Raw genomic sequence first — 23,344 nt, 5'->3', positions numbered from 1 at the left:
ATAAACATCTTCCCCAGAATTGTCCTTCTCTAAAGTAAAATTTTAAAAATCATGAAGTATTTTTATGAATCAAGAGAACTGGACAAAATCTTAGACTCAGGTTCCTCTAACTTGTGAGTTTTATCTGCTGGGGTTTGCTCACTCCGCTGTCTCTAATGTAGATTTATTGATATGTAGATAGTTTTAGAGGATTTTTAAATTTTGTGACCCAGTGTAAACAAAACTCTATCTGAGACAGGTCTTAATCAATTTATAGAGTTATTTTGCCAAATATATGTCTTATGGCCTGTGACAATGCCTTAGGAGGTCCTGCAAACATGTGCCCAAAGTGATTGGATTACACATTGGTTTTATGCACTTTAGAGTGACACAGAAATTACTGGCAAAGACATAAATCAATACATATCAGATATACATTAGTTTGTCTTGGAAAGGTGGGATATCATGAAGCAGGGGCTTCCAGGTCATAGGTGGAGTCAAAGCTTTCCTGACTGGCTACTGTTTGAAAGAGTTAAGCTCTCCCTAAAGAGTTGAATTCACCATAAAAAATGCTTGAGTTTAGAAAATGGGGATTTTTGTCATATAGATGAATCCTATGGGTAGCAAATGAAGTAGATGGTGAATGTTGCTTATAAGACCTTTAAAAAAATGTCAGACTCTTTGGAAAAGACTTAGTAAGGGGAGGAGATTCTCTATGGAATGCAAATTTCCCCCACAACAGGCAGCTTAGCAGGACCACTACTGAACAGGTCAAATAAATATTTTAGGGTAAAATATTTAGAATTTCTTCAGGGCCTATTATCTGTCACATTGGAGTATGATATCTTATTGCTACAAAGTATCTGTTTTGTCACTTGAAAGATCTCTATTGTAATGATAATGCTGGTCAGTTGTGTCTGAACTCCAACATGAGGAGAGCATAATGAGGCACATTTAAACCCACCTGCCAGTCATGGCCTAACCTAGTTTTTCAAATTTCTTTGAAGTTGTCTCTGCCAAAAGAGGAGTCCATTCAGCTGGTTGGTGGCTTACAACTTAATTTTTGGTTTTAACACACAGAAAAACAAAATCACTGCATAAATTCAATCTGAAATAGATTGGTAAAGAAAAATTAAGTGTTTCCTAAATATTCCTACATTTCCAAGAAAAGAAATTATTAGAATTCAGATGAGAAATACCTCTCATACAAAAGATTAATGATTTTTGTTTTTAACTATCTGAGTTTCGGTCCACCAGCAGTGAGGATTCCTGTTTAGGCAACAAATTTACACTGGGAAGAAAGGAGGAAAGTGAGGAAGGGAACAGAAGATGATTGGTAAAAGACACAACAACCTACCTGACTCAGGAGAACTGAAGATCAACCACATGTGAAAACATAGACTAAATTCCTCTGGGCTGTTCCATCTGAGAGATGATGAAGCTGGGGTATGTGTACACCTTATCCTGTCCTCACTGATTGTGAGCTGTCCCAATTGTTCTCTTTCAAGCTTCTCTAACAGATTCCTTGTCACTGTGTAATTCATAAGGAACAGATATTTATTTTCTCACACTTCTGGAGAATGGGAAATTTAAGATCAAGGCATGGGCAGGTTAAGGTCTGCTTTCTTTGCTTTCAAGATGATGCCTGGAATTTCGGGTCCTTCAAAGGAAGGAAGGCCATATCGTAACATGACAAATGAGCAGAAGAGAGAAAGAGAGAGAGAGAGAGAGAGAGAGAGAGAGAGAGAGAGAGAGAGAGAGAGAGAAAGAGAAAGGGATCCCAGCCCTACAATCCCTGTTTGTAGTGACATTAATGTATTCCACTAGAGGGCTCCACCCTGATGACCTAAACACATCCCGGTAGGCCCCACCTGGCAATACCATTACACTGAGAATTAACTTTACAACAGATGGATTCTGGAGGACACAGGGAAAGCATAGAACTTGCCTAAGAGATACCCATTCCTGGCCATTTGGTCAGCAATGTATGCAGGCAGAGTTCTCTGCCGAAGACTGTAAAGAACATAAGACATGTATATTGCCATTGGAAATGAGCAGAGGTACAGCAAAGGGAAAGCCCTAGACTACAGATGGGGACTCCAACATTCATCCTGGTACAGTTAACCCTTGAATAACTTGGGTCTGAAACTAGCAAATCTACTTATATTTCTTCTCTGTGAGTCACCTGTGAGCAAGCACTTAATAAGTAGTAAATATATTTTCTTCTTTTTATAGTTTTCTTAATAACATTTTTTCTTTAGCATACTTTATTGGAATAATAGAGTATATAATATAAATGACTTTAAAAAAGTATTAATCAACTATTTATTTTATCACTACGACTAGCAGTCAAAATAAGCTATTAGTACTTAAACTAGAAATGCAAAAGTTCTACACAGGTTTTCCACTGCACCAGTGCTCAGTGCCCCAACTTCCACATTGTTCAGGGGTCAACGGCCCTTTCAGTCTGTAGCTGCATCTCTCTGAAACAGCATCTTGGCAGGTGGGTTGCAAGTAAAGGAATCCAGAAAATAACATCTCAAACTATGCTGCATTGGTATGATGATTATGTAAAACCAAAGGCATTTAGAAAGCAGCAAATGCACAAAAACCCTTTTCCTGAACATCCCTTATCTGCCAAAAAGCAGATTCTCCAGAAGGAATCCAAATGTCAAGAAAATTCTTCCTGAGAATTTTTATATCAGGGAAGAGTAACACAAAAGAGGAATCTAAAGTAGAAGAGACTGGGAATTGATACTTTATCCAGACAGGCTATTATCTGTTCTTTTGAGGATGCACTTCTATTCTCATCTATCCTCTCCAGGTTGCCTACACTTCCCAATTCCCTGTTTCCTAGAAAGGAAATATGAACAACTGGATCTCATTGAGTTATCTGGGTAATCGTCCTACTATGATATCCTGCTGCACTTCAAATGAATTTTGTTTGCCTTTTCTCTTACTAATCTTCCTTTTGTCAGTTTATTTATTTTGTCAGTTTATTAAGAGTACAAATGAAACATTCTTCCTTTCTTGCAATATAACCAAATCCCTTAAAATTCTGGTGGCTTACAAAGCTGCAGGAAGGTTTGTGCATGGGATTTGCAGGAAGGGAGGAAGCACTGTGATTTGGCTCGCCAAGTCAGGCATCAGTAAAATTTTGTACAATCCTAGGCTGCAGACAACTGATGCTGACATAGTTAGATCCACTTCCTCTGCTATTGAGCCAGGCTGGGACATTTTTGGTCACATTAGAGATGTGCAATATAACGACTGCAAATCATTTCCGGTTTCATTTGTATCAAACTCCTTTCTCCATGTACATAGGCAATTGCTTGATAAGAGATTCAGTATCTCTTTCCTAAAAATGTTAACAGGGTCGCTGGTGTCTGGGTCATGGTGATGTCCCAATCACTGATGAAATGTAAAAGAGGAAAGTGGCATTGATGGTGCATGGCAGGGACATGTTCCATACAGTGGTCACCCTCACTAAGAGAGAAGAACTTTGGGAAATAATACTCAGTGGCAGAAAAGAAGGTAGACTATGGAGGAGCCCAAAACAAAAATAAGGTGCCGCCCATTTAGTCTCTGGGTACTATAGAGACTTGCAGCTCTTGATAATGGTGGATCTGTGAGTGCTGCATTCATTGAGGAAACACGGTATCATCTCTGTGCATCTGCAGTAAATTGCTTCATCTTATAGTGGTAAGAAAAATGGCAAAACACCATTTGCTTGATTCTTAATGAAAATACATAGCATCATGTCAATAAATTTTATTTTTATTTTTTTTTATAAAGGAGCAATATTAAACTCACAGAAATGTTGCAAGTATAGGACAAACTAATCCCTTCCCTAACCAGTGTCTAATGAGAGTCTTTTGAAGACCTCAGAATCATACCGTTTAACATTTTACTATGTATTTCTACAAACAAGAATATTCTCCTAATAATCCCCATATACCAATGAAATACATACTCTATCGACTCCTGAGGAATATTTCAAATTGTAAAAAAAAAAAAAAAAAATACCTTAAAAATGTCTCTCGTGACAAAATAGTCCCCAGTGCAAACTTATTCTCTGCCAACAAATTTGTGCTACCCTGGTCTTACCTGGAACACCTGGGGACACTGAGCTGGTGCTGAGTTACCCTGATGAGCCAGCCCTGCAGCTGTGCCCAATCTGCCCCCATCCCCTGCTCATTTGCATGTTCTCAGAGCACATCCTCCTACCGTGAAGACTTCTTAATAGGCTGGTCACACTTCGCGCAGGAGTCAGACCCAGTCAGAACACAGAATGGACATGATGGCCCCCGCTCATCTCCTAGGGGTCCTGCTACTCTGGCTCCCAGGTAAGGAAGGAGAACACTAGAAATTTACTCAGCCCAGTGTGCTCAGTACAGCCTGGCTCTTCAGGGAACTTCTCTTACAACGTGATTAGTTGTGTGGACATTTGTTTTTATGTTTCCAATCTCAGGTGCCAGATGTGACATCCAGATGACCCAGTCTCCATCCTCCCTGTCTGCATCTGTAGGAGACACAGTCACCATCACTTGCCAAGCCAGTCAGGGTATTAGCAGTTATTTAGCTTGGTATCAGCAGAAACCGGGGAAAGCCCCTAAGCTCCTGATCTATAAGGCATCCAGTTTGCAAAGTGGGGTCTCATCAAGGTTCAGTGGCAGTGGATCTGGGACAGAATTCACTCTCACCATCAGCAGCCTGCAGCCTGAAGATTTTGCAACTTATTACTGTCAACAGCATAATAGTTACCCTCCCACAGTGTTACACACCCGAACATAAACCCCCAGGGAGAAGATGTGTGAGGCTGGGCTGCCCCAGCTGCTCCTCCTGATGCCTCCATGGTCTGAGAGTGTTCCTCAGATGCAGCCACACTCTGATGGTGTCAGTAGAGGGGGACATGAAGTCACCTCTGCATCCCAATTTCTTTTTCTTTTCTCAGCCCCAGCTGCACAGACATAACAATGCCTCTGCTGATTTAATAAAGACAGAGATCATGACACCTGAGGAGTCTAGTTTGTGGCTTCAGTTGGAATTCATATAACAGAAAAGAAACCACTATAGATATTCTAAGCAGGAATTGTCTTAATACAGAGAATTAGAGTCTAAAGTATTGAAGTCTAAACAAAATGTAGAGATTAATCTCTAAATTTAATGTTTTATTTGCTAAGAAATTTTTGCCAAATGGGACGTACAGGAAAACTCAATGGTCTGCAGTATGTTGGAAGAACAAAGAGTTGTATGAAAAAGGGAAATTGTTACCTATTGTTCTTTGAGAAATTTTATTGGCTCTAGTAAGAGTTGGGAGCTGGCAAGCACAGACTCGTAAGCAGTGGTGGACAAACTGAATCCTAGAATTACATTAAGTTATCTCAGAAGTTGTGGGTAAATTTGATTTCAGGTTACAATAAGCCAAAGCAGTGAAGTTGCAGACAATTTTGTTACTGAAATGCCAGGGATTCAGTGAAGATCCTGCTGCTCAGCACACAGAAAGCCAATCAGTAAGACAACAAGTATTGCCAAGAACAGGAGTTAATCAGGTGCTGCAGCCGAGGAGATGGGACACTGTTCACAAATGTATCTCCCTGACCAACTGAGATTAGGAGTTTATATAGCAGGGAAGAAATGTGGGAAAACAGGAGTTAGCAAGGGGTAAGGAAGATAATTTAGTAATGGGAGGCAGGACGTCAGTGAGGCAATCATAATGGGCAAAGGGTCTGATGTCTCACTGTCCCAATTCAGTGATATGTAAGTTTCAGCTCCTTGATAGTATCTGGGAGGACTGTTTGTTGGTTTACTGAAAGACAAAAAAATCTGAGGTAAGACAGATGTAACTATCTTGACTTTTAAGACTGGGGATGCCAATTTCTATGTTTATTCAAAAAACCATAAACATTAGTTCCATGGGATAATAAGGCCTATTTCAATTGCATTCTATAAGCAATATTTTGCACCCTGAGTGTCTTTCCCCTCTGGTTTCTTGGCTCTGTTGGGTATGACAAGAATGACCAAATTCCCAAGATCAATTTTCACACTACAACCTTTCAAAGCCAAGGATACAGTAGTCTTAAAAGCTGATATTAGAAGCAGGAATCTCTGGTGCTCCTTCAGGAAACAGAATGCGTCTTCCCCTGAAGTATGGGCTGTTTAACCCTGTGGTCCTCAGTCCTGTCTGGAAGCTTAGGGGTAGGGGTGCTGATGCTCTCAGCTTCCTACAGCATCGTTCCAGGTGTTTCTGCAGTCCTCACCTCTGTCCCTGTGTCTGTCTTAGGTAGCAGTGGAGAATATTGAGTCATCCTTTTCTGACTTCCAAATCTCATGGGAGGACTTCTTATTGGGCAACTCTATAAGAAACAAGAGAGGAAAAAGGGAATATTTATGTCAGTTAAAATGATTTTTCCCCCATGAGGCCATTTAAATAAATTATATTTAAAGCCACATGTTGAAAGCACATCCCGCTTTATGTTCTTATTAATGCAAATTAACATTTGCAAATATTTTCAACATTGTAAAGGTTGAAAACATAATTATTTGTAAATGGAATGATCAAACACCTCTATAATTAAATGGAGTGAACATTTTCTTAAAAATTTGTACTCACTGAAATAAAGGAATATATTTTAAATGTGTGAAGCTATGTTAGAAATTATTGGACTTAAATTCAGCTGTGCAGTTTAGTTTGGGATGTTGTTCACTCCTGTGACCTGCCACAAGAATCCTGAGTCATGTGTAGCCACTGCTGTTCAGCCTTGTCCTCAGACAATTGATATGTCCAGGCTGAAGACAAGCTCAGTGCTGTGTAGAGGAACCACTCACCTGAGCCCTCCCTTGATCAGCCAGGTTATTGTGAACATGAGCATCCATGCACATGAAAATTAATGTTTACTGTTACCAGTCACTGAGTTGTGTGTTTAACCAGTTATCAATCATTAATGCATAAAAGCTTACTGATACAATATTTACATCTCTACCTGTATATACACACATGTATTTTTTCTTAAATTAGTGGCATAAATGTAAATATTTAGTAATCAAATTATAAAGTTATTAAGAGAAAATTAATGACAAAATTGAAACTAGTATTTCAATAAAACATTAAAATTTACCATATTTATGAAAAATGTCCATACATGTATGTAAGATACATACAAATGAATATATTTTTATTTGATAAAATGTTGGCTACAAATATATATAGTACTTATACTTAAGTGTGTTTATTCTATATATACGCAATATATGCCTCTTTGTAAAATTATTTTCTAAATTGAATATATTTGAATAATTTTTGTCACATTCTATAAAAAATTGTATTCTGGACCACACATATTTCATACTCTTGCTGCAGAAAATTTATGTGTAGCCTTTATTTTTAAAACTCTATCAAATGATTTTCCTTACCCAAAAATATTTTCCAACCCAGTAAGGCTCCAAGGGTATCAAATTTTGACTAATGTTGAATATTAACCATCGCAGCCTATGAAAGTCTCCATTATGTTCATGCCCACAATGATGATATGCCAAATAGAGTTCTCACAACAATGGATGCTGGATGGAGTCACATCAGTGCCATTGTCAAGGAAGCCCTGGAAATGTAAAAATCATAACAGTGGGTAAACTGCAAGGATTACATTTGATAATCGCATTGGAAAGAGAAGAACATTTTAATAATATTGGCTGTTGGTTTTGACAGATCATCAGACCTTAAAAGAAATGAAACAGGATGATTACAGACAAAGTCATTCTGGAAGAGCTATGACTAGATGTTTTAAAACTGAGCCATAATCCAAACAAAAATGCTCTCCAAGTGAATATTAATCAAAATGCCATTAATGTGCAGGGGCTTTTAATAATGACCATGATTCAACACATGGACTTTAGTCAGTCACCTTTCCCAGCTTTCCCAGGGAGTCTCCTGAACCAATGTTATGGAGGTCCCTGTGGGGACTCAATAATATGAGTTTCCCCCAGCTGAGACTTAGAGTGCTACTGGCTCTTCTGAATATCTAATTTGACAAGAAGAATGACCCCTCCTGAACCTCTCACATTGTACCACACATCAGGGCTCAGCCTAACAGCTGATGTCAGGTGATTCTAGTGTCACTGGGTGCAGCAGAGTCACTTCAGGACACAAAAGTTTCCTGCAGCAGCCACCAGTTGTGCCTCTTTTGAATGGCAACTCCTTGCCTGCTGCAGGAAACTGATAGGGCTGAGTATCTCAGAGCTAGAGCACCAGGCGTGACACTGCTACTTTAGCCATTCTCACTTTGGTGCCTACGAACACAGTCAATAAAACTAGACAGGCCCCACAGATCCAAATTATTAAATGGAAATGGTACAGTCAGAATCAATCCTAACCAGGATCTCAGAGGACCCATGTGCCCCATGAACAAATGGCAAGCTTGCTGGAAGGGAACAAATAACCCACAGAGGACAATTGAGTTTCTCCTCTGGCCACACAGTCAAAGATTCAGAGTCATGCCTGTGTCAGTATGGCATGGGGCCCTGATGATTGTATAAAACACATGCCAGGGGGTCCACTGGGTGTGGCCACCATCCAGCCAGGGGATGGCGTCTTTTGACTGACACTGAACATGGACATTCTGCCCATGGGCCAAACTACATGCAATGACAGTAGCCATGCAGGCTGTCCCTACACTATATTTTGCTCCATTTCCACTAAATCATGGGCCATTGTCAACAATCCAGCCACCTGGTCAGGAAAACAGCAACTGAGTGACTGAACTATTAAAGGATCCCCTGTGTACAGAAAAGGGCTATGGCAATAGCTTGCTTCCTGGAAAGCTAAATATATATCACTCGGTTCGATGCTAGGGCTACCATCGTGATTCTTGAGAGGAATTTATGTCATGTTTTTGGATACCACATCAGACTTCACTCTGACCAAGAAACAGCCTCACTACCCAATCAACATGACAATGGGCACTTTCTCAGGGAACCCAATGGAGACTTTCCATGCAATTACCAACACCCAACACTGGCTACTGTACCTGGGTAAACACCTCAGGTGTCCTAGAAATACAAGTAGAGTTGATCCTAAAGCAGGCTCACTGGCTGCAGAGAATGGTGCATCTGAAAGATCCCCCTTACACTTCTTAACATCTTAGTCCCTGCTTTGGGGGGTCTTATCCTCCTGCGAGTGGTACTAGCTTTTCTTGGCCCAGTGAAATGTTCTCTCACTCTGGCATAATAATCTGCATTGAGATTGTGTTAATCAAGGTGCTTCATCAATCTGAAAAGATAAACTTCCACCTCTAGTTCAGGGGAAGTTGGTGGGCATATGAAATGTGCTAGCTTTGCTAAGGGAGATGTCTAGGTGATGGGGTAACTGCAAGACCGTTCTCCAGTGACCCTGGACTGACTTAATTCTCTCCTGCTTATTTTAGTTCTCTCTTGCTTATTTTAAGAGTTCTCAGGAATAATTGTAGAATGTGCTGGAATTGTAACATCCTGAAATAGAGAAGAACTATACAGAAGAACCTACCCGTGCTCTATACGAATTTCCCACAGAATGGAATGTCCTTTAGCATGTTAGCCCTGTGTATCTTGTTATCCCAGGATATAAAACCCAGTGTGGCTGCTTTCCCGGGTTCCTGAGCTGTGGTGCAAGCAGGGGACACACAGTTGACTCCATCAGCTCCACATGGCTTTCCTGTGCCTTGGGGAACTGACCCATAAGTCCAAGACTTTTGTGTTCCCTTGCTGCTTCTCTGTAAATGAAAAGCCTTCTTCAGGTAACTCGCTGTGTAGGGTGTTCTGTTTCCCAGACTCAAGTACGTTGGTAACCAGTGCATGGTGAACCTGCTTCAAAGATGTCACTGACATAGGGACAGAACTGGAATGGAGGTTGGAGGGGGCAGGGATAGAGAAAATGGAGGAGAATATTGTTTAAGGGATATAGATATTAATTTTTATCTGATGAAAACCATTCTGGATTTAGTGTCAGTAGTAATAGCAGAACAATGTGAATATATTTAATGCCATTGAACTCCACTCTTAGGAATGTTTAAGAGAGACAATTTTGTGTTCTCTGTATTTACTATAGTTAAAAAATTAACATATTTATTAAAGTATTGTTAGCTCAGAAGACATGCTTTGTTTTCTAAATTTCTGAGCAAATGTTAATACATAATCACTTTGTGATGCCATTGTTCACACATTTTAACAAATAGTGCGTGTGTGTGTGTGTGTGTGTGTTGTAGACATGGGGTCTCCCTATATTGCCCAGGCTGGCATCAAATTCTTGGCCTTATGTGATCCTTTCTTCTCGGTCTCTCAAAGTGGCCAGGGACTACTAAGAGTCTGAAATCTTCTCGAGGAACAGGTTGGGGGACACCTCTGAATTCACATCTCTCTTTGCCTCACACCCCCTTCCCACCTCCTCTATGGGCACCTCTAGTGTATCTTGTGGGCATCAGTGCATGGAGCATGTCAGGATGTTTTCTCCCACCTCCTACTCCCAAGTCATAATGCAAATTAATCCTCACTTCAGACATAGGCTGGCCACGCCTTGTTTCTCTTACATACATGCCCCGGCACATTGCTGAACCCACAGTTCTGACCTCACTCCATGAATCTTTGTGGAAGGGTCATGGTTGCCAAGTTGTAGTTATCGGAGAGCAGAAAGTAAAATGGCAACTGTTGAGAAGCTTGTGCGTGGGGCAGACATAGGCCATTGTCAAGAGTCCCAGCAGCTAGTGAGCCATGAAAGCTGGGCAGAGAGATCTCACATCACCCCAGTCAGAGGGGAAGCTGGGAGTGAGCCACGGAGGGGCTTCTTCCTGTGACCATGCAGCCTCTGGGCCACGTGTGCTGATTTTTTTGACAGAAATGACCAGAGGAGGACTTGTTTATGCTGAACTCTGGGGACAAAACATTCCTCCAATCAGGGACCAGACTCACTATCCATCTCCTGAGCATCTGCTGCTCTGTGATTCCTCAGACGCTCCTCAGGTCGCTCACGATCCTCTGCAATGGGCAGTTCACTGCTCTAGGCCCAGGGTGCACATGGAAGAGGGTTCTGAGCTTTATGACCCTCAGGCCCTGGAGTGAGGAAGGGGCCATGAGGTGGTGCACCCAGTGCTTGTTTTCAATGTTCACGTTCAATTTATTAAAGTTTAAAGCTATACCTTATACTAGCAATCAAAGTTATATGTCTTGATATATAAAGGTGCATCATATATTTATGCAGAGATACATAGTTTATACAAATATATAAATACAATTTATTTCTTAAATATGTATTCAAAATGTAAGTTTACAGTAGAAATTCATATTATACAAATATATAAATACAATTTATTTCTTAAATATGTATTCAAAATATAAGGTCTACAATAGAAATTCATATTATATAGACACATAATTTTATGTTTATTTGTGTAGCATGTGTTTCATTTCTTTCCAAGCAGAACAGAGTCTCGCCGAGTAAAGACTTTGAGGACATTTGCTGACCCTCCGTCTTTGGCTCCATCAGGGTCTCAGTCATTCAGGACCAGGGAAGATAGACTTGACAGCACCCAGCCCAGGAACCCCGCCCGAACCCTAAGGTCTGGGTCTCTGAGACTTTCACTCTTGCCAGGCTGCGGGATATATGCTTAATGCAGCTCCTGTGAATTTCTGAGCAGTTTCCTTTCCTCAAGACCCTGCCAGGCAGCCCTGTTGCCAGGGCCTGTGGTTCCTTCCAGGTCCTCAGCCCTGTGGCTCAGGAGAGCAACTGCTTCCCCCACAGCCCAGGGCCAGCACCTGGCAGCTCTCAGGCACTGCCAGCCTGACCTTAGCCCTGGAGTAAGGGCCCTATTCCAAATGTCTCCTAATTTATTGCAGTACCTGAAAGTCTGTCTTGTTCTTAAACTCAAAGTCCACATTTCCACACTTGCTAAAGCTAGCATTTGCCACCTGGAAAAGTAGACATGTGAATTCACTGTCATTCTCAGAGCCTGGCCTCTTTTAATCCCACCAGGTAAAGTTGCCCATATGTTGTCTTCTCTCCACACAACTTTACTGAGAATTATAGTGAAATGTAGTGTGGTAAAGCCTTTATGGCCTGCACAGAAACCATCCTCTTCTCCTTTGGTGCGTAGGGCACCAGCTCTATCCTGCTGGGCGTGGTGAGGACAGTGACCCTCTCCCAGCCTGGGACAGGAGCAGGGATTAAGGGCACATGTGATTAGCTCCACAATGCAATGTCAGGGGAGTGAAGGAGGGGCAGGGACTCTGGGAAGAATTTGATCCTTCCTAAGAAGATGGAAGGTGAAGAGCTTTGCTTCACCTTCTAAAATCAATGACTTTCTTTTAGATTGGAAGCAGGGTCACATGTTTCATTGCCCTGACTCCTTCCACATCTCCTCTTTCTCTTACAATAGCTCTAACTCTGTCTGTCACTCTCAGATTGTGTCCTAAAAATCTAATTTTCCCTCCTAATATGAAAACAAACCAACAAACATAACCCTCTTCCTCCTATCACGTGCAGTGACATGTGACCCCTAAACTCTGTGATACCCAGATCATATAAGAGATAATCATGCGATTTTACCCAAGAGATTTTCTAGCTAAAAACAATTCTTGTACTAGATCTTCTTTCAGAAAAAAATGTACTCTTTCTGTTGTCATAACTGACACCAGATAATAAGGTGGAAATATTTCCAAGAACAGAGGACAGCCACGAGCTCAGTGAGGCGAAAGACATTTCTTCCCCCTTGGATTACTTTCCAATGCTGCTGTATAACTTGCCACAGTCTTATTGGCATCACACAACATAAAGATATTACCCTGTGGGGGTCAGAAGTCTCACTGAGCTAATGGTAAGGTGTCAGTAGGGCTGTAATCCTTCTGGATGCTCCAGAGGAGAGAACTTGATTTTCTGCTTCTTATGTTCAAGGTGCTCCCATATTTCTGGTTCCATGGCCCCTCCCTTACTTAAACCACATCCCTCCCCATTGTCCCAGCTCCTCTCTGACTGCCAGCCTCCTCCTCTATTTTAAGCACCTTTGTGATTATGTTGATTTCATCTGGATAACCAGGTTGCTTATTCCTAAAGTCCTTAACTTACATCTGTCAAGGTCATTTTTTGCTATGTAAGGGAGAATCCTTATGATACAGCCGCAGTGACTGGAGGAACACCAGGGTTCTTGGTCTCACACTGCTTTAGATAAAATGCCACAGAAACTCGTGGGGTGGTTTTAAGGAGAGATAAGTTTAATATGCAACAAGCAAGGAAGAAGAAAACAGCTAAACAGCTTCCCCATACAGAGACAGAGGACGGGAGATTCGAACAGAGAGATAATTCCATGTGCAGTGGAAAAGTGGCGCTTATAGGAGGAGGCTGAAGGAGGTGGTGTCTGATTTGCATAGGGCTCAGGGAATTGGTGTGACCAGGCATGTCATTCATGTAGCCTGAGAAAAAACTGGCCCTCCCACCCTAGCCTTTTAATATGCAAATGTAGGGCACCATAATATTCTACACACATGGGGATATGTTGGGGCAGTCATGTTGCCAGGCACATGTCAGGGCAAGGAAGAAGAAGGTGGGAATTACCATGTTTGGGTGAACCCAGTTTCTCATGGCTTTCATTTGCGTATCAAAGCTTGCCTGCCTGGCTCTAAGAGCCAGTGCTTTCCTAGCAGACAAAACACATTTCTGGAGTTGTTTTAAAAGAAACAAAACCTTCCCAAGGACCCCTTTTCCTCTCCATCTGCCTAAAATAACTTCTTAATAACTCCTATAAAACTTGGGTTCCAGAGACAAGGACATGGACATCTTTTGAGGTAGGACATTATTGATTCCACCCAAAATTAATATATTCCCCAAAATTGTCCTCTCTGGAGTAAAATTTTAAAAATCATGAAGTATTTTTATGAAGCAAGAGAGCCAGACAAAATCTTAGACTTAGTCAGAGTCTAACTTGTGAGTCCTCTAATTTGTGAGTTTTAGCTGTTGGGATGTGCTCACTCCACTGTCTCTATTGTAGACTTATGGATGCGTAGATAATTTTAGAGGATTTTTAAATTTTTTGACCCAGTGTAAACAAAACAGTATCTGAGACAGGTCTCAATCAATTTATAGGTTTATTTGCCAAAGATAAGGCTTATGGCCTGTGACACAACCTTAGGAGGTCCTGCAAACACGTGCCCAAGGTGGTTGGATTACACGTTGGTTTTATACATTTTAGGGAGACACAGATATTACAGGCAAAGACACAAATCAATACATATAAGATAAACATTAGTTTGTCCTGGAAAGGTGGGATATCTTGAAGGAAGGGCTTCCCGGTCATACGTGGATTCAAAGGTTTCCTGACTGGCAACTGGTTGAAAGAGGAAAGCTCTGCCTAAACAGTTGAATTCATCATAAAGAAATGCTTGAGTTTAGATAAGGGAGCCTAGAAGTCAAGGTTCTTGTCATGTAGATGAATCCTATGGGTAGCAGACAAAGTAGATGTGGGTGGGGGGGAGCTTATCAGACCTTAGGAAAAAAAAATGTCAGATGCTTTGCGAAAGACTTAGTAAGGGGAGGAGATTCTCTACAAAATGCAAATTTTCCCAACAACAGGCAGCTTTGCAGGACCACTTCCGAAGAGGTCAAATAAATATTTTTAGGGTAAAATATTTTGATTTTCTTCAGGGCCTATTATCTGTCATGTTGGAGTATGGTATCTTATTGCTACAAAGAGTCTGTTTTGTCAGTCCAAAGATTTCAGCTGTAATGATAATGCTGGTCAGTTTTGTCTCAACTCCAAAGGGAGGCGAGCATAATGAGGCACATCTAAATCCACCTGCCAGTCAGGGACTAACCTAGTTTTTCAGATTTCTTTGAAGTTCCCTCTGCCAAAAGAGGAGTCCACTCAGCTGGTTGGTGGCTTACAACTTAATTTTTGGTTTTAACACCCAGAAAAATAAATCATTGCATAAATTCAATATAAAATAGATTGGTAAAGAAAAATTGTTTCCTGAATATTCCTACATGTCAAAGATAAAGAAATGATAAGAATTGAGATGATTAATATCCCTCATACCAAAGAATAATGATTTTATTTTTTACTATCTTAGTTTGGGTCCACCAGCAATGATGACTTCCATTTAAGCAGCAAATTTACACTGGGAGGAAAAGAGGAAAGTGAGGAAGGGAACAGAAGATGAATGCTAAAAGACACATCAACAACCCACCTGACTCAGGATAACTGAAGATCAACCACATGTGGAAACATGGACTTAATTCCTCTGGGCTGTTCCACCTGAGAGATGAGAAAGCTGGGGTATGTATACCTCTCATCCTGTCCTCACTGATTGTCAGGTGTCTCTCTTGTTCTATTTCAAGTTGCTATAACAGATTCCTTGTCACTGTGTATTCATAAAGAACAGAAATTTATTTTCTCACACTTCTGGAGAATGAGAAATTTAAGATCAAGGCATGGGCAGCTTAAGGTCAGCTTTCTCTACTTTCAAGATGATGCCTGGATAGTTGAGTTCTTCAAAGGAAGGAAGGCCATGTCTTAACATGACAGACAAGCAGAAGAGAGAGCGAGATCCCAGCCTTATAATCCCTGTTTATAGTGGCATTAATGAATTCCACTAGAGGGCTCCACCCTCATGACCTAAACACATCCCTATAGGCCCCACCTGGAAATACCTTTACACTGAGAATTAACTTTACAACAGATGGATTCTGGAGGACACAGTCAAACCATAGAACTTTCCTAAGAGATACACATTGCAGGCCATCTGGCTAGCAGGGCATGCAGGCAGAGTTCTCTGCCCAAGATCATAAAGAGCATAAGATATACATATGGCCATTGGAAGTGAGCAGAGGTACAGCAAAGGGGAAAGCCCTAGGCTACAGACAGGACTGTTACATTCATCCTGGTACAATTAAGCCTTGAATAACTTGAGTTTGAAATTTGCAGATCCACCTACATTTTTTTCTGTGGGTGTCACCTGTGAGTAAGCATTTAATAAGTAAAAAATATATTGACTCATTGTTATGATCTTCTTAATAACATTTTTTTCTTTAACATACTTTATTAGAAGAAAAGGGTATATAATATATTGACTATTCATTTCATCACTAAGGCTTTTAGTCAAAAGTAAGCGATTAGCACTTGAGTTAGGGATGCAAAAGTTCTACACAGGTTTTTGACTGCACCTGTGGTCAGTGCTCTACTCTCCATGTTGTTCAGGGGTCAACTGCTCTTTCAGTCTCTACCTGCATCTCTCGGGAACAGGATGCTGGCAGGTGGGTTACAAGTAAAGGAATCCAGAAAATACTATCTCAAGTTATGTTGAATTAGTGTTATGATTATGTAAAACCAAAGTCATTTAGAAAGCAGCAAATGCACAAAAAGTCTTTTCCTAAATATCCCTTATCTGCTTAAAAGTAGATTCTCCAGAAGGAAATCTATCGTCAAGAAAATTCTTCCTAGGAAATTTTATATCAGAGAAGATTAACACAGAACAGGAATCAAAAATAGAAGAGATTGGAAGTTGATGCTTTATCTAGACAAGCTGTTACCTATTCTTTTGAGAATGCACTTCTGTTCTCATCTATTCTCTCCAGGTTCCCTACACTTCCCAATTCCCTGTTCCCTAGAAAGGAAATATGAACAACTGGATCTCATTGAGTTATCTGGGTAATCACCCTGCTATGATATCCCACTGCATTTTAAATGAATTTTGTTTTCCTTTTCTCTCATTTATCTTTCTTTTGTCAATTCATTTTCAGCAAACATTTAGAGGACAAATGGAGATTTCTTCATTTCTCTCAATGTAAGCAAGTTCCCTTACAATTCAGGCTGCTTACAAAGCAGCAAGAAGGTTTGTGCACAGGCTACAGCACTGTGATTTTGCTCCCCTAGTCTGGCATCAGTAAAATATTGTGGAGCCCTAGGCTGCAGCCCATTGATGCCGATGTAGTTGGAGCCACTTCCCCTGCTACTGAGCCAGGCTGGGACATTTTTGGGTACATTAGAGATGTGCGATATAATGATTGCAAATCATTTCCAGGTTCATTTGGATCAAACTCCTTTCTCCACATACATAGGCAATTGCTTGATAAGAGATTCAGTGTCTCTTTCCTAAAAATGTTAACAGGGTCGCTGGTGTCTGGGTCATGGTGATGTCCCAGTCACTGATAAAAAGTAAAAGAGGAAAGTGTTATTGATGGTGCATGGCAGGGACATGCTCCACACAGTGGTCACTCTCACTAAGAGGGATGAGCTTTGGGAAATAATACTCAGTGGCAGAAAAGAGGTATACTATGAAAGTGCCAAAAACAAGAATAAGGTGCAGCCCATTTAGTCTCTGGGTACTATAGAGACCTGCAGCTCTGGATAATGGCGGATCTGGGAGTGCTGCACTCATTGAGAAAACATGGTATCATCTCTGTGCATCTGTAGTAAATTGCTTGATCTTAATAGTGGTAAGAACATATGGCATAACACCATTACCTAATACTTACAAATATACATAGCATCATGTCAATAAATTTTATTTTAATTTTTTAAATAAAGGAACAATGTTAAACTCACAGAAATGTTGCAAGTATAGTACAAAGTAACCCCTTCCCTAATCAGTATCTAATGAGAGTCTTTTGAAGACCTGAGAATCATACCATTTAACATTTTACTATGTATTTCCTATATACAAGAATACTCTTCTAAATAATCCCCATACACCAATGAAATACATTACTCCATCGACTCCTGAGGAATATTTCAAACTGTCAAAAAAAAAAAAAAAAAAAACCTAAAAAATGTCTCTCATAACAAAATAGTCCCCAGTGGAAACATATTCTCTGCCAACAAATTTGTGCTACCCTGGTCTTACCTGGAACACCTGGGGACACTGAGCTGGTGCTGAGTTACTCTGATGAGCCAGCCCTGCAGCTGTGCCCAGTCTGACCCATTCCCTGCTCATTTGCATGTTCTCAGAGCACATCCTCCTGCCCTGAAGACTTCTTAATAGGCTGGTCACACTTCCTGCAGGAATCAGACACAGTCAGGACACAGCATGGACATGATGGCCCCCGCTCATCTCCTAGGGGTCCTGCTACTCTGGCTCCCAGGTAAGGAAGGAGAACACTAGAAATTTACTCAGCCCAGTGTGCTCAGTACAGCCTGGCTCTTCAGGGAACTGCTCTTATAACGTGATTAGTTGTGTGGACATTTGTTTTTGTTTCCAATCTCAGGTGCCAGATGTGACATCCAGATGACCCAGTCTCCATCCTCCCTGTCTGCATCTGTAGGAGACACAGTCACCATCACTTGCTGGGCAAGTCAGGGTATTAGCAGTTATTTAGCTTGGTATCAGCAGAAACCAGGGAAAGCCCCTAAGCTCCTGATCTATGCTGCATCCAGTTTGGCAAGTGGGGTCCCATCAAGGTTCAGTGGCAGTGGATCTGGGACAGAATTCACTCTCACCATCAGCAGCCTGCAGCCTGAAGATTTTGCAACTTATTACTGTCAACAGCATAATAGTTACCCTCCCACAGTGTTACACACCCGAACATAAACCCCCAGGGAGAAGATGTGTGAGGCTGGGCTGCCCCAGCTGCTCCTCCTGATGCCTCCATGGTCTGAGAGTGTTCCTCAGATGCAGCCACACTCTGATGGTGTCAGTAGAGGGGGACATGAAGTCACCTCTGCATCACAATTCCTTTTTCTTTCTCAGCCCCAGCTGCACAGACATAACAATGCCTCTACTGATTTAATAAAGACAGATCATGACACCTGAGGAGTCTAGTTTGTCGCTTCAGTTGGAATTCATATAACAGAGAAGAAGCCACTATAGATGTTCTAAGCAGCAATTGTCTTAATACAGAGAATTACAGTCTAAAGTATTGACATCTAAATAAAATGTAGAGATAAATCTCTAAATTTAATATTTGCTAATTTAATATTTGCTAAGAAATTTTTGTCAAATGGGACATAGAGGAAAACTCAGTGGTCTGCAATATGTTGGAAGAACAAAGAGTTTTATGAAAAAGGGAAATTATTTACCTATCATTTTTTGAGAAATTTTATTGGCTCTAGTAAGAGTTGGGAGCTGGCAAGCTCAGACTCGTAAGCAGTGGTGGACAAACTGAATCCTATAATTATATTAAGTTATCTCAGAAGTTGTGGATAAATTTGATGTCAGTTTACAATAACCCAAAGCAGGGAAGCTTGCAGATAATTTTGTTACTGGAATGCCTGGGATTCAGTGTAGATCCTGTCACTCACTACACAGAAAACCAATCACTAAGACAACAGTATTGCCAAGGAACAGGCTTTAAACAGGTGCCACAGCCGAGGAGATGGGACATCGTTCACAAATGTATCTCCCTGACCAACTAAAAGTAGGGGTTTAGATAGCAGGGAAGAAATGTGGGAAAACAGGAATTAGGGACGGGTAAAGAAGATAATTTGGTCAGCAGGAAGCAGGAGGTCAGTTAAGCAATCATGATGGGCATAGGGTCTGATGTCTCACTGTCTCAATTCAGTGATATGTAACTTTCAGCTCTTTGATTGTATCTAGAGGCCTGATGGTTGGTTTCCTGAAAAAAGAACTCAGATTAACAGGTGTAACTATCTTGAATTTTAAGACTGGGGGAGTCAGTTTCTATGTTGATTCAAAAAACCATAAACATTAGTTCCATGGGATAATAAGGCCTATTTCAATTGCATTCGATAAGCAATATTTTGCATCCCGAGTGCCTTTTCCTCCTGGTTTCTTGCCTCTGTTGGGTATGACAAGAATGACCGAATTCCTATGATTAACTTTTCCACTACAAACTTTCAAAGCCAAGGAAACTGTAGTCAGGAAGGTTGATAGTAGAAGCAGGATTCTCTGGTGCTCCCTCAGAAAATAGAATGCGTTTGCCCCTGAAGTATGGGCTAACTAACCATGTCATCCTCAGTCCTGTCTGAAAGCTTAAGGATGGTGGTGCTGTTGCTCTCAGCTTCCTACAGCATCTTTCAGGTTTTTCTCCAGGCACATGTGTTGACAAGGAATAAGACAGTGGGAATCACCATGTTTGGGTGAATCCAGTTTCTAATGGCTGGCATTTGCATAGGAAAGCCCCCAACCTGGCTCTAGGAGCCAGGGCTTTCCTTCTAGACAAGAAGTGTTAGTAGAGCTGCTTTAAAAGAAACAAAACCTTCCCAAGGACCCTTTTTCCTCCTCTCTGCCTAAAATAATTTCTTCGAAACTCCTATAACACTTGGGTTCCAGATACGGGGACATGGACTTCTTTTGGGGTGGGACATTATTCATTCCACCAACAATAAACATTTTCCCCAAAATTGTCCTACTTATGAATCAAGAGAGCTGGACAAAATCTTAGACTCAGGTTCCTCTAACTTGTGAGTTTTATCTGTTGGGGTTTGCTCACTCCACTGTCTCTAATGTAGATTTGTTGCTGTGTGGATCATTTCAGAGGATTTTTAAATTTTGTGACCCAGTGTAAACAAAACAGTATCTGAGACAGGTCTCAATCAGTGTACAGGGTTATTTTTCCAAAAATATGGCTTATGGCCTGTGACACAGCCTTACGAGATCCTGTAAACATGTACCCAACGTGGTTGGGTACAGTGGTTTTATGCACTTTAGGAAGATACAGAAATTACAGGCAAAGACATAAATCAATACATATCAGATATACATTAGTTTGTCCTGGAAAGCTGGGAAAGCTTCAAGCAGGGGCTTCTAGGTCATAGGTGGATTCAAAGCTTTCCTGACTGGCTACTGGTTGAAAGAGTTAAGCTCTGTCTAAAGAGTTGAATTCATCATAAAGAAATACTTGATTCTAGAAAAGGGGTTGTGGAAGAAAAGGTTCTTGTCATGTAGATGACTCCTATGAGTAGCAAATAAAGTAAATGGTGAATGTTGCTATCAGACCTTTAAAAAATGTCAGACTTTTTAAAAAAGACTTAGTAAGGGGAGGGCATTCTCTATAGAATGCAAATTTCCCCCACAACAGGCAGCTTTGCAGAACCACTTCAGAATATATCAAAGAAATATTTTTAGGGTAAAATATTTAGATTTTCTTCAGGGCCTATTATTTGTCATGTTGCTACAAAGTATCTGTTTTATCAGTCCAATGATCTCTGTTGTAATGATAATGCTGGTCAGTTGTGACTGAACTCCAAAGGGTGGATAGTATAATGAGGCACATCTAAGCCGACCTGCCAGTCATGCCCTAACCTAGTTTTTCAGATTTCTTTGAAGTTCTCTCTATCAAAAGAGGAGTCCATTCAGCTGGTTGGTGGCTTACAACTTAATTTTTGGTTTTAACACACAGAAAAACAAAATCACTTCAGAAATTCAATGTAAAATAGATTGGTAAAAAAAAAATAATAATAATAATAAGTGCTACCTGAATATTTCTATATTTAAAAGAAAAAGAAATTATTATAATTCAGATGAGAAATACCCGTCATACGAAAGATTAACAATATTTTTTTTCAGTATCTTAGCTTGGGTCCGCCAGCAATGAGGATTCCTGTTTAGGAAGCAAATTTACACTGGGAGGAAGGAGGAAAGTGAGGAAGAGAACAGAAGATGAATGGTTAAAGACACATCAACAACCCACCTGACTCAGGATAACTGAAGATCAACCACATGTGGAAATATGGACTAAATTCCTCTGGGCTGTTCCACCTGAGAGATGATGAAGCTGGGGTATGTATACTCCTCATCCTGTCCTCACTGATTGTGAGCTGTCTCTCTTGCTCTCTTTCAGCTGCTATAACAGATTCCTTGTCACTGTGTAGTTCATAAAAACTTGAGATATATTTTCTCACACTTCTGGAGAATGGGAAATTTAAGATCAAGGCATGGGCAGGTTAAGGACTGCTTTCTCCAGTTTCAAGATGATGCCAGGAGTTTTGGGTCCTTCAAAGGAAGGAACGCTATATCTTAATGTTACAGACAAGCTGAAGAGAGACAGAGAAATCCCAGCCCTATGATCCCTGTTTATAGTGGCATTAATGTATTCCACTAGAGGGCTCCACCCTGACCACCTAAACACATCCCTGTAGGCCCCACCTGGTAATACCATTACACTGAGAATTAACTTTACAACAGATGGATTCTAGAGGATGGAGTCAAACCATAGCACTTTCTAAGGGATACACATTCAAGGCCCTTTGGCCACCAATGCACACAGGCAAAGTTCTCTGCCCAAGACCGTAAAGAATATAAGACATGGATATTGCAACTGGAAGTGAACAGAGGTACAGCAAAGGGGAAAGCCCTAGACTACAGATGGGGACTGCTACGTTCATCCTGGTCCAGTTAAACCTTGAATAAATTGGGTTTGAAATTTGCAGATCCACTTATATTTTCTTGTGTATGTGTCACCTGCGAGCAAGCACTTAATAAATAGCAAAAATATTTTCTCCTTTTTATCGTTTTCTTAATAACTTAATAATAATTGTTTTCTATAGCATCCTTTATGGGAATAATAGAGTATATAATATAAATAACTTAAAAACAGTGTTAATCGACTATTTATTTTACCACTAAGGCTAGCAGTTAGAAGTAAGCTCTTAGTACTTAAGTTAGAAACGCAAAAGTTCTACACAGGTTTTCAACTGCACCAGTGCTCAGTGCCCCAACCTCCACGTTGTTCAGGGGTCAACTAGCTGCATCTCTCTGGAACAGCATCTTGGCAGGTGGGTTGCAAGTAAAGGAATCCAGAAAATAACATCTCAAACTATGCTGCATTGGTATGATGATTATGTAAAACCAAAGGCATTTAGAAAGCAGCAAATGCACAAAAACCCTTTTCCTAAATATCCCTATCACCTAAAAGCAGATTCTCCAGAAGTAAACCAATTGTCAAGAAAATTCTTCCTGAGAATTTTTATATCAGGGAAGATTAACACAGAAGAGGAATCTAAAATAGAAGAGACTGGAAGTTGATGTTTTATCCAGACAGGCTATTACCTGCTCTTTTGAGGACGCACTTTTATTCTCATCTGTTCTCTCCAGGTTGCCCACACTTCCCAATTCCCTCTTCCCTAGAAAGGAAATATAAACAACTAGGTCTCATTAAGTTATATGGGTAATCACCCTGCTATGATATCTCACTGCATTTTAAATGCATTTTGTTTTTCTTTTCTCTTATTAATTTTTCTTTTGTCAGTTCATTTCCAGCAAACATTTAGAGGACAAATGGAAATTTTTTTTTCCTTTCTCCAAATATAAGCAAGTTCCCTTACAATTCAGGCTACTTACAAAGCAGCAGGAAGGTTTGTGCACAGGCAACCGCACTGTGATTTGGCTCCCATAGTCAGGCATCAGTAAAATTGTGTACACTCCTAGGATGCAGCCCACTGATGCTGATGTAGTTGAA

General features: G+C 40.6%; 2 long non-coding RNA genes and 1 gene segment (V, D, J or C); 2 read left to right on the top strand and 1 right to left on the bottom strand.

Moving 5' to 3' along the window:
* On the bottom strand, positions 1-18,173 carry LOC117062913. Its single transcript, XR_004428618.1, has 3 exons — positions 17,833-18,173; positions 6,052-6,335; positions 1-1,510 (listed from the first exon to the last, which is right to left on the bottom strand). It is a non-coding gene; the product is annotated as an uncharacterized LOC117062913 (long non-coding RNA).
* LOC117062902 lies at positions 4,177-4,788 on the top strand. The segment is given in 2 exon segments: positions 4,177-4,325; positions 4,451-4,788. Coding segments are annotated over 2 exon segments (378 nt in total).
* Positions 17,988-21,522, top strand: LOC117062917. The gene is made up of 2 exons (XR_004428623.1): positions 17,988-18,070; positions 21,454-21,522. It is a non-coding gene; the product is annotated as an uncharacterized LOC117062917 (long non-coding RNA).
* The last annotated feature ends 1,822 nt before the right edge of the window (positions 21,523-23,344 follow it).

The sequence above is a fragment of the Trachypithecus francoisi genome, unplaced genomic scaffold, assembly GCF_009764315.1.
Source record: "Trachypithecus francoisi isolate TF-2019V2 unplaced genomic scaffold, Tfra_2.0 Lachesis_group17, whole genome shotgun sequence".
Taxonomy (NCBI): domain Eukaryota; kingdom Metazoa; phylum Chordata; class Mammalia; order Primates; family Cercopithecidae; genus Trachypithecus; species Trachypithecus francoisi.
The sequence above is the reverse complement of the archived record's forward strand: the minus strand, read 5'-3'. Positions and strand labels throughout refer to the sequence as shown.